General features: G+C 39.1%; 1 protein-coding gene across 2 annotated transcripts in view; it reads right to left on the bottom strand.

Moving 5' to 3' along the window:
* Positions 1 to 13,014, bottom strand: part of ARB2A (ARB2 cotranscriptional regulator A) — a 295,189-nt gene that overhangs the window by 119,376 nt on the left and 162,799 nt on the right. For both annotated transcript variants that reach the window (XM_061479091.1, XM_061479090.1), the window contains exon 8: positions 1,374 to 1,493. In XM_061479091.1, the coding sequence (XP_061335075.1) occupies positions 1,374 to 1,493 (120 nt within the window). The remainder of the gene's footprint in view (positions 1 to 1,373; positions 1,494 to 13,014) is intronic.

The raw sequence follows: 13,014 nt of genomic DNA, 5'->3' as shown, positions 1-13,014 counted from the left end.
ACCAAGACAGAGGAGATGCTCCCTACCCTTCACTGCATCCAAGGAGCCCACAAATGTAACCTACTTCTTGCCCAAAGTTGTGGTTATAGAAGGAATTATTCATCTTCACTAATTTGGTCTCTTGAAAATTGAGTTTTGAGACTATTTATCGACCTGATACTAAATTACTGTGGAAAATGATCAGCTGAACTGCTCTCAAGTCTCAAATCTGTGCATGTCATACATATTTTAAAAATACTCTTCTGGAAGCAGAAGGAAAATCAAAATTGCCTTAATCTCTACTAATGAAAAAGGCTAACAAAATCTTCAGTTCTAAAAATAATACAAGTGGTCCTGCTCTGGATTCTTCTTGCTACTTAGAGCAGCACATGATAAAAACCAAAATACTCATGAATGCTTTTTCTTAACTAAGGCATTCATCTTACATTCAGGAAGAAACTACATTACTGACTTTCAGTTAGACTAAACTAGTGTGTTACAGACAAAGATGAACATACACGCCTGCTGCTTCCTGTGTCTATAAAACCAATGTCAATGTTCTGCAATTTATGTTTCCACAATTAACTAGGACTTTTTTTTTTAAGTTTACTTCAATAAAACTGGAAACTAAACTAAACCTAACCTAACCTAAACTAAACTAAATAAAATAAAATGCTGGGGTAACACCCTGGTTACACCAGAATTTCACAGTTAAGTGAGGAGACTACTATTGCACTAAGAGAATGGTATACACATTCAACAGGCAACTTTGCATACTATATGGGGTCAACACATATGCCTATAGAGAAAAGGATGAAAGACTAACAAATTGGATGTTCAGCAGTCCCAGCATCAGGGATCAGCTTCACACCAAGCAGAGTCCTCCCCAGCCTACATCACTGCAGGGTTTATTCAAGCCTAATAAATGGCAAAAAAGTCTTCCCAGCAACTTCTACAGACTCTTGGGGAAAAACTACAAAATTGGGTAAAACTCCCAAATTTCCACTCATGTTCAATCTGCATGCAAAAAGGTGCATTTGTCAATGTGACTTTACTTTAAAACTGTCCTTGTATGTTCTTCACCTCCAGTCTTTCTGCCCTGGAGCAGAAACTCATTGAGTGCTGCCTTTTGGCACCAGCCTGGACAAGGAGGATCCAATACGTTTTGTTTTCCTTTTGTCTTCCAGGTTCATGAACACTTGGGACCTTATTGTCTAACCCAAAACCAGAGAAAAATGCAGTGGCCTTCCAGTTGAAGAAATCCTCACAGATCTGCATCTGACCATTGGTTCAAAATTGTTCCTAAGCGGCTGCTTTCAAGATGGTGATCACAAAGAATTTAAGAAATCTATGAAAGACTTCATGAAAGAAGACAATGGAGAAATCACACTTACCAACTCTACAAAGGCAAGTCCACCGTAACTGTGAGCAACAAAAAACACGTTCTCTGCAGCTGACCGGGAAATGAAATGGTCCCAAACATAAATTGCATGTTCTTCGGGAGATCCATTATCCTGCAGAAAGAAATTATGTTTCCGACAATTATCTTTTAAAAACTGGCAATTCTGCCTAAAAGCAATGTGTTTTTATATGTTAAAATGTTTTGTTAAAACAAACCTCAAATGAACATACTCCCGTGTCAAATAAATAACAGATTAATTTGTCTAAATAAAATTTAAGATTGGAATTTAAAGGCAGTAAAATTGTTGTTTTATTGCAGCTTATTTTAATAAATGCAAGAAAAATTATGCATCTGCAAAATTTTGTCTAAATACCATGATGGCAATTCAGCTAAATAGAGGCATTCAAAGAAATGATGATCCACTGCTCTGATTTTCATTCTTTTGACAACTCTTTGCCAACTGTTCACTGATGGTTTGTTTAAAGTAGTTAAGCCTTGGTCTTATAAAGCAAATAAAAGCAAGTAGGAACAATATAAATATAATTTCAGTCTTTAGATTTTTTTCATATAATGGACCAACAGAAATCTGCCAAACATTAAAATTATGGTGTATGCACCTTCAAATGCTACTTTTCGCACCTGCAGTCCATGAGACATAGCACAGATAAAACACTTCTTGACTGCCTACACATTAGCCATTATTTTTTAGTCTCTGGCAGTTACGGGTTTGCTTTTTTTTTACTACTGAACAAGAATTTGTGAGTGCCAGTCAACCTAACAGTCACTGAAGGTGCTGATTTGCACTGGTTTTTGTGTACACTTCTCAAACACAGGGGTTGTGCATTTCCAACTGTAGCTTAGAGGCTCTCAGAAAGCCCAGTACCCCTCGATATTTTGCTTATTTCTCAGGCTGTCCATGTAGTAACTACAAATCTGTCTAGTTTCAGGTGACAAGAGTAAGATGCTCTGCTAGCTCCTCTGTCCCACCAGGATTTCACACCTCCAGCACAACACTGCAGGCGCTTTCCAGGCTCTTCTGTGCCACAGAGAGCTGATCAGTCAAGGTCATGTTTTCTAGGATTTGCACCCCTTTTCCTGCTCGACCAATAACTGCACACCCCTAGGTGACTCAGATGCAGACCACAAAAGCCTCATTTCCTTGGGGAAAGTGAAGCACACACCAGCAAAAGCCACTGGCAATCACAAAATGCTAATTACATAGTGTGAATTACTGTAACTCTACCAAGAACACTGAAGTGATTTAGGTCTTAGTTCCATCATGCAACTCAGTTTTGGGAATTTAAGCTCTTAGGAGTGTCTAAAATCAATGGGAAGACAGACAACGAAATAATGTGGTGGATTTAGGCTATTACTTCAATTGTCATGCCTAGTTTAAGAGTGAGATGGCTACAAATCCTCATGGATCTGGACTCAGAGCTTTTAAAACAATTATGGGGTTTTACATCTTTTCTCTCTAAGGTAGCAGCTATTAAAACACATTAATCAAATTTGCCAAAAAGCACTGAAGGTATTATTTTTAATTGTGGACAGATTTTGCTCTTGACTGAGTGACAGAACATAGTTTCAGCTAACTATGTACCAAATGATTGCAAACCACCTCAACATGAGATAAGGCTTATTTTCTTTCAACCCTGTCCTAAAATTTGGTTGTAGACATAGGTAAGGGAAGTGAGGTGAGAGGAAAGTTTTTAAAAAGGAATTTCAGAGAGAAAATATGATTGGCAGTCCAGTTATTAAGGTAAAGCTGAAGGGCAACTTGAACTGGAGTTTTCTACTGAAAAGTGATGTATTTTAATTATGATAAGTATGGAAAAGGCATATTAAAGCACTGACAGAATTTTTAAAGACTAACCTACCTAAAAGATTTAGTTAAATATGCAGGTGATACTTGTTTTTAAATAATAGTTACCATTAATTCTCTTAACAGCAATTTTTGTATAGGTTTAACACTCTGACAAAAAGCAGAGCTCGTTTCTAGTTAATTTTTTTTTTTTTTGGTATTTTGTATTTATTATTCCAGTTGCTGCTGAGAAAAGCACACAATTTTAGGGTTTCCACAAGACTAAGACAGCAGCAAGAACAAATCAGAAACTCAGCCCAGAAAAGCTTCCACCAATTAAAGAATAACCAGTCGTCTAGTAAAACAAATCATTAATTGCACAGCTTCACAGCCCAGGACGAAGACTCAATAGGATTCTACAAAAGCAAGAAGAAATGAGCTAGAATGAGTTAGGTGTAGACTGCAACTACAGCTTCCTTTGTTCCTCGTGAAGAAAAGCACAAAAAGTCGGGATAAACTGCACTGCTGTATGTACTCTGCAAAACCCTAAACAAGGTGAGAAACACACATATGTGTGAGAAGGAGGTTGGAGGAGTTGTGTATGTTTAGATGAAAAGCTCTTTCTTCAGAGCATCTGCTTACTTTCTCCCCCATAACAAGCCCATATTTTAAACAACTCAGATGGAGAATAAACCAGCCTTGTGTCTGTACAAGAAACATCTGGCTGTGGGAGTGGGCACTGCTGACTGCAGAGCACGGCTGGTCTCCTTAGTACTTTGAATTGTGCTGGGTCCATGAGGATTAACTTCCTCTGCCTGGCCTGGGTTAAATTATGATGCAAGATGCTGCAGTTTCAGTATGAAAGGTGACAGTTTCAGAGAGCTCTTGCTTTGCTTCTTTTCACTGCAGATGAATAGAATGCACTTATATACCACCTTGCTAAGTTACTACATAAAGCAGAGGCCTCTTGGTCATGTTTTACATAATCACCTACGTGGCTGTACCGAAAGGAATGGAGAAATCATGATATGTACTGCAGAAGGCAGCTGAGGCTGAATGCATTCTCACTTATAAAACAGATTGAGATGAAAAAGTGCTGGGAAAGCTGAACTTAAATTTCCAGCTGCTGAGAGTTGGTCATCTGTAACTGCTAATTCTATGTCTAAATAAGTGTCTGATTCTTTGGAAGTGTGCATGTCATCCCTATGGGTCTCCACCCTTTGAAAATCTCCTCTCCCCACCCCACCTAATATATAACTAGAAATAAAAACAAAATTAAGAACCATATTATATGAAAAGGCATCCCTCCGTGTGTACGCAAAGTAACCCCAAACCAGGCACTTGTTGATTGCTGCAGATCAGGTACCTCGTGACTGGAGTCCCGCACTCCAGCTCTGTGGTGCCTGGGTGGGGAATGGAGAGGATGCTTTGAGCACAGGAGTTACAACTTCCACCTGCACTCCCATCATGTACAGTCTTATGTGCCTCTGTTTTTAACAGAACACCAAGATTTACCCTTTAATTCACTAACACATGAAGAGATGTCTTTTTCCTAATAACTACTGCATTTTAGTTCTTTTCACCCATAAAAATAGAATGAATAATACCTCATTTACCATCAGTGACTACCAATGCTGTGGAAATTATCAGATATTTAACACCTGTCATACTGGCATGCAGCAAATCTCACTGAAGATTGCCTTGGAGATAAAGGTGGCTAAAATCATTTTACACAAGTATTGCTGATGAATTTTACATTGCTGGTGTTATAGTTATTCCTCTTCCTGAATGCCAGAGAAGGCACACATTTCTGGATCCTGCAAAAAAGGGAGCATCTGTAAAAGTAATATTGAATATTACTATATAAGAATATAAGTAGCAAGATATTATCTTCTGATTCAGTTATTGACAGGTGAGTGGGGCTAATCAAAAAGATGCTCTAGCCACATGGACATTTTCCTTTGGAACGAGAAACAACCACCAAGCACTTGCAAATAGAATAACTTTTTATTATTTCATGTGGTACAGATGAGTATTCACAAATACTGGTTTAAGAACAGATTCATTTTTTCTCGTGATAAAAGCCTTTTTTTTTCCCCCCTGTCAATATGTTTTAAACACTATTTATCTCTTAACCATGTATAAAGAATCCAGACTTTTAAAATTGAATCACAATTGCTCAGAAAATGATCATAAATGGTTAATATGGACCTTTTCAATATCAAAAGCTTAATCAAGCAGTTTAATAGTATAGTCTGTGAAAAGAGTATGAGAAGGATTAATTAATTCATGTTTCGCATATATATGAAGCCATTTAATATGCTAGGGCTAAAGCCTTTCCTACAGCTGTTTGAAGCAGCATCTTGTGGTAGTGAAGAGGTTGCTGTTTGCCTATCTGCATGGCCTCAACTCAAGTCCTGGCACAGGTTAGGGACATCCTGGGCTGCTCCATCCAAGACCAGCTGGGCCTAGTTTTGTGACGACCTTAGACCACGAATTGCAGCCCATGACTATGCTGTTTCAAGGTCTATGTATTTGCATCATTGTATATAATGTCCACGTAGTTGTAAAATTTGCATTAAAAATCTGCTATAAAATTCTGCTCCTCATCTTGTTTCAAAAAGTGTGCACTGAGAAAGCCATCTTGCAGATACAAAAATATCTCTGCAATAGTTTTTAAGTCCCTGAAAAAACAAAATGATTTTGGGTAAATTCTTGGGCCATCCTTTGTACAAAAAAGTGGAGGAAGAGACCACAGATTTTGGTCTGTCCTTTTTTTCCAGTATTGCTGGTGTTAAGAGTTGAAAGGTATGCAACATTTTAATGGCTGGAGCCATTAGGAATAGGCAGATAAGCAGTGTGCACACAGTGAATATGGTATTATGTTCTGTTGCATTCAAAAAACCAGGCTGAATTTACTAATGTAATATCACAGTCATTAATTGTTAAATACCAAGCTGAAGTGATGCAGCAACAGAAGCCTTATCAACTATGCCAGATTCTAACACCTAGACATTGCAAGGTCTGCAGTTATGATGGACTACCTGAGTTGATAACACACGGAATTATCTAAACAACATTTGCATATTTGTGTAATTACTTCCTAAGGTTAATTAGCTCCTGCAAAGCAGCTTGCCCTTTGAGACTGCTTACTGTGACAGGTTCACATATTTCCTGTTTCAATGCCAAATTTTACTCTTTTTTTTCTTTTTCTTTTTTTTTTTTTTAATTTTTTTTTTAAGAAGTAATCTGTTGCTGGAAAGTTACAGACGGGGCAAAAGCTGGAAGCCTTGAACCACTTCACTGAGGCAGAGCAACTCAGATCCCAGCTTAAACTTCTAAGTCATTAAAACTCAAAAAAATCAAATCAGAAAATCAAATTTGTTTTAAGCTCCACTGACAGCTCTTTCCTTTTACTTTGCTTTTTTAAATCAAGGAGTTGGAATCACATTTTTTCTTTGCGACAAGTGAAAAGTGAAATGCATACAAATAGGGAAATATGCCACACAACTGAATAACTTTTTAACAATTTACTTGAAGGTGGTTTCTATAATTACTGCTTATCACAGCAAAACAATTTCTCCTTCTAGCTTACTGAGCTACTGTAAACAAGTATGCTACATGTGTTAAATACAGGAGAACAGAACCATACACTAGCTGGGAGGCAGAGAAAGGGAGAAGGCTCAGGTCTCCCATCTGCAGACCTTCCCTGGAGACATTAAACCCTCCCTCAACCCTTCCAAAAAATCATCAAATTAAAATTGATACATAACAATATAAAAATATAACCTAGAAGTAGCAGTCTGTCACCAAAAAAATCCATGGTGTTCTCAGTGGTGGCTGGCTAACACTGGTATCTTCCATGCAATACTGGATATATTTTTCTGCACAGAAAATTCTGTTCTATTAAAAGAAAATCATATGTTTGAAGGTCTGAAATGAACAGCAAAGGGATATAGCTTGTTTCCTGCTGGTATGAAGTTCTTCATTATCATAACCTGACTCAAGCCAGTATCACATTTGCAGCACTCTTAGGTAATGGACCCAGTAAAAATTAAATGGATTTCACTGGAAACATTTTAGAAAGCAACACTTTCAAAAGCAAGTTAACATATGTATGTATGTGTATATAGAAGCCAGAAGGCATGTTGAAGACAAATGGGGAAGATTTTAATTCATGCTCCTGTCACGGCATGATTTGTGATGCTCTGGCCTAATTAGGTATCCAGTAAGTCAGGAGGAACTCTGCCACCTGCTTTAATAACAGCATAGCTCAAAAGCTCTTCAGTCCTTTGGAGAACCCAACAGCCCAGTGATTGGCACTTGGGCTTCGCCACCACAGCTCTGGTGTCCTCCTCACGTCCTTCCATCACTGCACTCCCTTCTCATTCCCTCATTTCACAACCTTTTTCCAACAGCTGCCTTTTCTTCCCCTCCCCACAAGAGAATCCTTACAAGTATGAAATGATGCCCATCACCCAGTGCACTTTCCTCACTCCTTTTGCAAGTATTTGAGATTAAAACTGTGTCGATATGGTGGGACATAATGAGACCACATGATGGCTTATTATCACCAGAGCAGCTTCAAAACCTCAGTGCAGGTCAATGTCCAAGATGCTCTGAAGGGAAAAAAGCTGGAACAGAAGCCAAAAACCCCAGCCAGAATGTGATTTCTCTTTTTCCCTCCTAAGGACAGCAACTATGGTACTATAACCAGAGAAGAGGAGGAAAGTAAGGCAAGGTAGAAATAGGAAAGGCATGGAAGCAAAGATCTTGCTTTAATATTTTTCTGCAGCATGAGTAGCTGAAAACAAGACTTCAAATTGTCTAGCTTAGGCCATTTAACAAGATTTGATCTTTAATGGAGAAATTCCAGTGTATTAGGAAGCACCCCATTTACCTTAAATTCATATTTACCATTTTATGACAGTTGAAAGAACCCCTCCACAGATATTTCTTAAATGGTTCCTACTCCATCCTCAGATGTGACCCCAGGAGGCAGCAGGACATTTTATTAGCAGCAGGAATGGTGCCTCTGCTCTACTTTCTGAAATGGGTAACTAATGTGTATGCTACTAATGAGTAACTAGTCTGTATGCTACACAGATACATGGAGGTAGACACACATGAAGTGTCTACATGAAGCTGGCTCTTGGCAGTAACTGTATTTTCAGGAAGGGTGGCAACGGATTACCTGGGATGAATTCAACCCTTTGAAACAAGTCAAAAGGTGGGTGCAGAGAAGTGCAGATGAGATGACAACATCCAGATCATCTCAGCAGCAAAGCACCTGTGATTTGGGGAGAAGACAAAGGAGCAAAAGTGACAGTGGAGGCAAATTTATACCAAACCTTAAGCCTGACAATATGCACCTGAAATTCCGTTTAGCAAGTCCTTCCAGGAGTGCTGGGAAGGATGGACAATGGAGAATGAGCAGCAGGCCAAGGGAGTTATTTTAGCTGCTGCATCCTGAGTTGAGTGAGGGACAACTTCAGAGAAAAAAAAAAAGAGATAAAATCATCAACAACTGAAGCTTTGGCTTTGAGAGTTTGAATGAAGGACACATTTTCCTTCTATGGGCTCTGTATGGATTTTATTTGCATACTTTACTGCATTAAAACAACAAAATCCAGCAGGATTTGATCAGCTGTGTAGGTGGCAGAGCGGGTTCATGGCCACCAATGTCTGGTGTGGCTCTATGGAAACACAGAGCATTGAATCTGCTCATTAAAATGATGTAAATGCACTAGTGATGTTATTTTATTCAACAACTGTGCTCGTATGTATTCAGAATCAGTCACACTGTACTTTTCCTTACTTATGACCTTAGCAAGGGATTAAACCAAGAGTCTTTGCATGTAACAACATCAACCTCTTCTTATCTTCAGAAATAACTGGGGAAATAAAAAAGACTGTATTATCGTTTTGAGGGCACTTTCTGAGATGACAACAAGATACATGCTGTGGCAGTAAGGTAGCAGATACTTTTGAGACAGGAGGGACCAGGTATCACAATAGCTAACTCTGGTCATTCGTGGAGTTGCAGATATAAGTAGCAAGCCAAGGTTGTTATTATTTGGACCATGCCTTTGGAAAGCACCTTAAAGTTGCATTTTTTCATACTGCACATCTCAGACTTATTCCCAGATCTATTTGAGGTGATTCTGAGTAGATGGAAATGTTCCCAATGCTGATTATGATGCCCTAGTAATAAAGATGCAGTGCGCATAGAGTCAGCAGCAGAAAGGAAGACCAGAACTCTTACATATCATTGTTAAATACATGTCACATCAAGTTAGAGAGTAGTCCTACCACCAAAACTCCCAACAATTTATCAGGAAAGTAAGCAGTCGTCTACAGACATGCTAAATGAACAAGTACTATATGAGATGTGTAATATCTAGCATATCTAATAGCCAAATAAAAGAGGTAAAACAAAAGTGCATTGGGCAGACTGAGACAATATTTGAATTGTCAGCATCAGCGCAAAGGGGTGAAGAGCTGGCTGTGGGAGGAAGCAGTGATACCTGTGCTTTGCTACAGCATGACTGCTGAGATGAGGTTTAAAATTGCAGGGTTTAGCTAATCCAAGACTGACAATGTCTAGCCAGGTTCGTTACGTTTTGTATTTTGGCTCCTCGCTGGGAGCCCTTTCTCCCCAGCTCCCACCACAATTACCATCCAAGATAACTTCGGATCCTGTCCCGTTTTTCCCTCTTCAGATGCAAGCTAGGCTTTCCCTGGTGATGGTGATCAGGAAACAAAATTGAGAGCTATGCTATATATATGTGGGAACAGAGGGAACTTGGATCCTAACATCCTCTGGGACAGCAGGAGAGAGTTACTTTTCCCTTTTATATCCAGTTTTATTACACACAGGAGAAAAAAAGAAGCAAATCCAAGCCAGAAGAGTTTTCCCAGCTAAGCCCTCCACTAATACAGTTTCCCCACCAATAACCTAGAGCTACTCCTGAATTAAAAAAAAACCGCAAACCTCCTTCCAAAGTTCTCCAGCCATCTCTGCTCAGTGAAGAACAAGCTGAGCATGAAAATCAAAACCCTCTTTCCACCCTTCCAGCCACGGGACCTGCCTCGAAGCCCTCACTTTTAATATTTTAACAGGTAAACAAATGGCCTGAAACCACTGAATGAAGTTATCAGTGCCCACAGAAATTCTTCAGAGAGGTGCCACTGGTCTCAGCTGCATTAATACACTGCTGACCCAACACTGAACTTTGGTTTTGGCAAGGGCATTTTGTCACCGGATGCCTTCAGAGCACTGCCATGCTAGTAACCATGCAGATGTTACCAGAATATACACGTGTTTTTAAAAGGCTCGTGTTGCAAGTGGAATTTCTTAGATTTGCATTTGAACTGAAAGTCGAGCACAACTAGTTTAGCTGCAGATACATGTGAAAACAAAACAAAGAAAGCAGCAACAGTTACCCATATTATTCAATCAGTGATAACTCCATGCAGCAAACACTCAGTTTAATCGTGTGGTGAATGATTTCTGCTGCAAGGTTGCTGTGTTTGAATGCCCTGACTATTTTATAGAATCACAGAATCCCAGACTGGTTTGGGTTGGAAGGGACCTTAAAGCTCATCCAGTTCCAAACTCCCTGCTGTGGGCAGAGACACCTTCCACTAGACCAGGTTGGCTCAAGGCCCCATCCAGCCTGACCTTGAACACTGCCAGGGATGGGGCAGCCACAGCTTCCCTGAGCAACCTGCGCCAGGGCATCAGCACCCTCACAGGGAAGAACTGCCTAAGATCTCATCTCAATCTCCCCTCTGTCAGGTTAAAGCCATTCCCCCTTTTCCTGTCCCTACAGGCCCTTGTCCAAAGCCCCTCTCTGGGTTTCTTGTTGGCCCCCTTTTTGAACTGAAAGGGACTTTGTAACTTGGTTTGCGGTTTATAAAGTAAACCCAGAACTCGGGCAAAATAAGAAGTCTCAAATGTTATTATAGCATCATTTCCCTGGTTAAAGTCTTTGTCAGCCAGGGTAAGACAACTTTTGTCAGGCTGGTGCTCCAGTCTGGATTTCCCTATCATTACTTCTGGAGTCTGGCATGTCCTGTCATCACCACCCAGCCGTCTTCTGATAAAGTGCAGGAAAGCAGACCAAAAATAAGAAAAATTCAGGCAAAATCAATGTCTCAGTGGCTCTTAATGAACATCTCCAGCAAAAGCTTGGGTGTTGGTATTCTAAATGACTGGTTGTTTTTTTTTTCCTAGTGGCCGGTTGCTCCCTATTGGGCTGGAGAGCAAACAGTTGAAATTTTTCTTTCAAAACAGACCTTACCCCGAATATCTGCAGTATTCTTTTTTATTTTCCTTTTTTTTTTAATATTGTTTCTGAGTTGACCAAGACTGTAGGAATCACCTAAGCTAATTATTTTGTCATTAAGACAAGAATGTAAATAAACACAAATATGGCATTTATCTGGTTTAGCTTCGTGATAAGAACATTGCTGACTCACCAAGAAGAAAGAGGTGCAGGAGAAGAGAGTAGGAAGAAGGAGGGAAATGAATCAATGAAAGTTTTACTTTAGAAGAAAAATAGATTTCCTTTTTTGGTCTCTGACAGACTTTTGGATTATTGCATTTTTGATATTTTTACCCCTGTCCATATAGGTTGCAGTGTTCTAGGCGAAAGAGGCCTGAACTTGAAGTAGCATCTTCTGTCAAACAGCTTGGAAATCCTGCATGGGGAAACTCATCAGACCAGAGATGCAATAACAGGTCCTTGGGCCACTCCTGCTTCCACAGTTGTACCACTGATACTGACAAATACCTGTGCATTTCACATGAAAATCTGCACGATGCCACGATGCCCCAAGCATGGTATCCAGTAACCTCTGCACATAGACTTACATACTCAAATTTAACGAACAACCACAGCCGTTTCACCAAAGAGACTATAATTGGTCAAAATATGTAAACAGTGGGGCAGTTGCATTTCAGTACAGTACTACAGTTACATATCTCTACATTTGCATGCATCTTTTTCATGTCTCCTCATACTTTTTTCTTTCCAAACTAATTAATCTCAGTGATCAAGATGCTGCCCACAACATATTTCTGCCTAAAGTAGCAAACATCACCAAAGACAGGCTTTAGTGTGATCAAATTATGGGAACAAAACAGCGTTTCTTCAACAAACCATCAGGTTGTATCTTTGCATCTTGTGTCTTTCATCCCAGCCATGTTTCTGGCAATTAACAGATTAATTGTGGGGGCAAGTAAATAAAAATGAACACAATACTTTAACAAAAAGAATTATGTCCACAAGAAACAAAGAGAGATCATGACATTTGTTTAAATTATTACATGCCTTTTTCTGAACACAAAAAATTTCTTTTGAAATGAATGCACCTCAAACATTTTATAACTCCTAATGGAAGTCATGCAGAAGTGTTACTTTTCTATTTCCTAAAGTATTTAAAGCTATTTTACTTTCCAGTTCTTTCAACCTGCTTATATGTTGTAATGAGAAACAGACAATTTTTTTTTAACCATGCTATTGCAAGAAAAATAGCATTTTAGCCAAGAAAAATGAAGATTTGAAAACAATGAATCTAACAAACTTCAACACATTTAAGTAAAACAACAACTTAGTATTTTCATTAACAGCTAGGGTTTCAGCAGAAAGCTCAGCTGTAAAGTCTCTGTTACAGAGTTTATACCTCTTATATGAGTCAAACTAAATAGAATGGCTTTGCCCTGTATTTTTCCTCCTGACATCTCTGTCTCTATTTATTACATACACTCAAGAACAATTATTTAAGTGAAAGAAAGATTTAACAGGCTCAAAGCTATTTGATTTCT

This window comes from Pezoporus flaviventris, unplaced genomic scaffold (genome assembly GCF_033815535.1).
Source record: "Pezoporus flaviventris isolate CSIRO_AGI_PZ_B2104156 unplaced genomic scaffold, CSIRO_AGI_Pfla_v1 ptg000141l, whole genome shotgun sequence".
NCBI classification, from domain to species: domain Eukaryota; kingdom Metazoa; phylum Chordata; class Aves; order Psittaciformes; family Psittacidae; genus Pezoporus; species Pezoporus flaviventris.
Note: the sequence above shows the minus strand (reverse complement) of the source record. Positions and strands in the feature narration are given on the sequence as shown.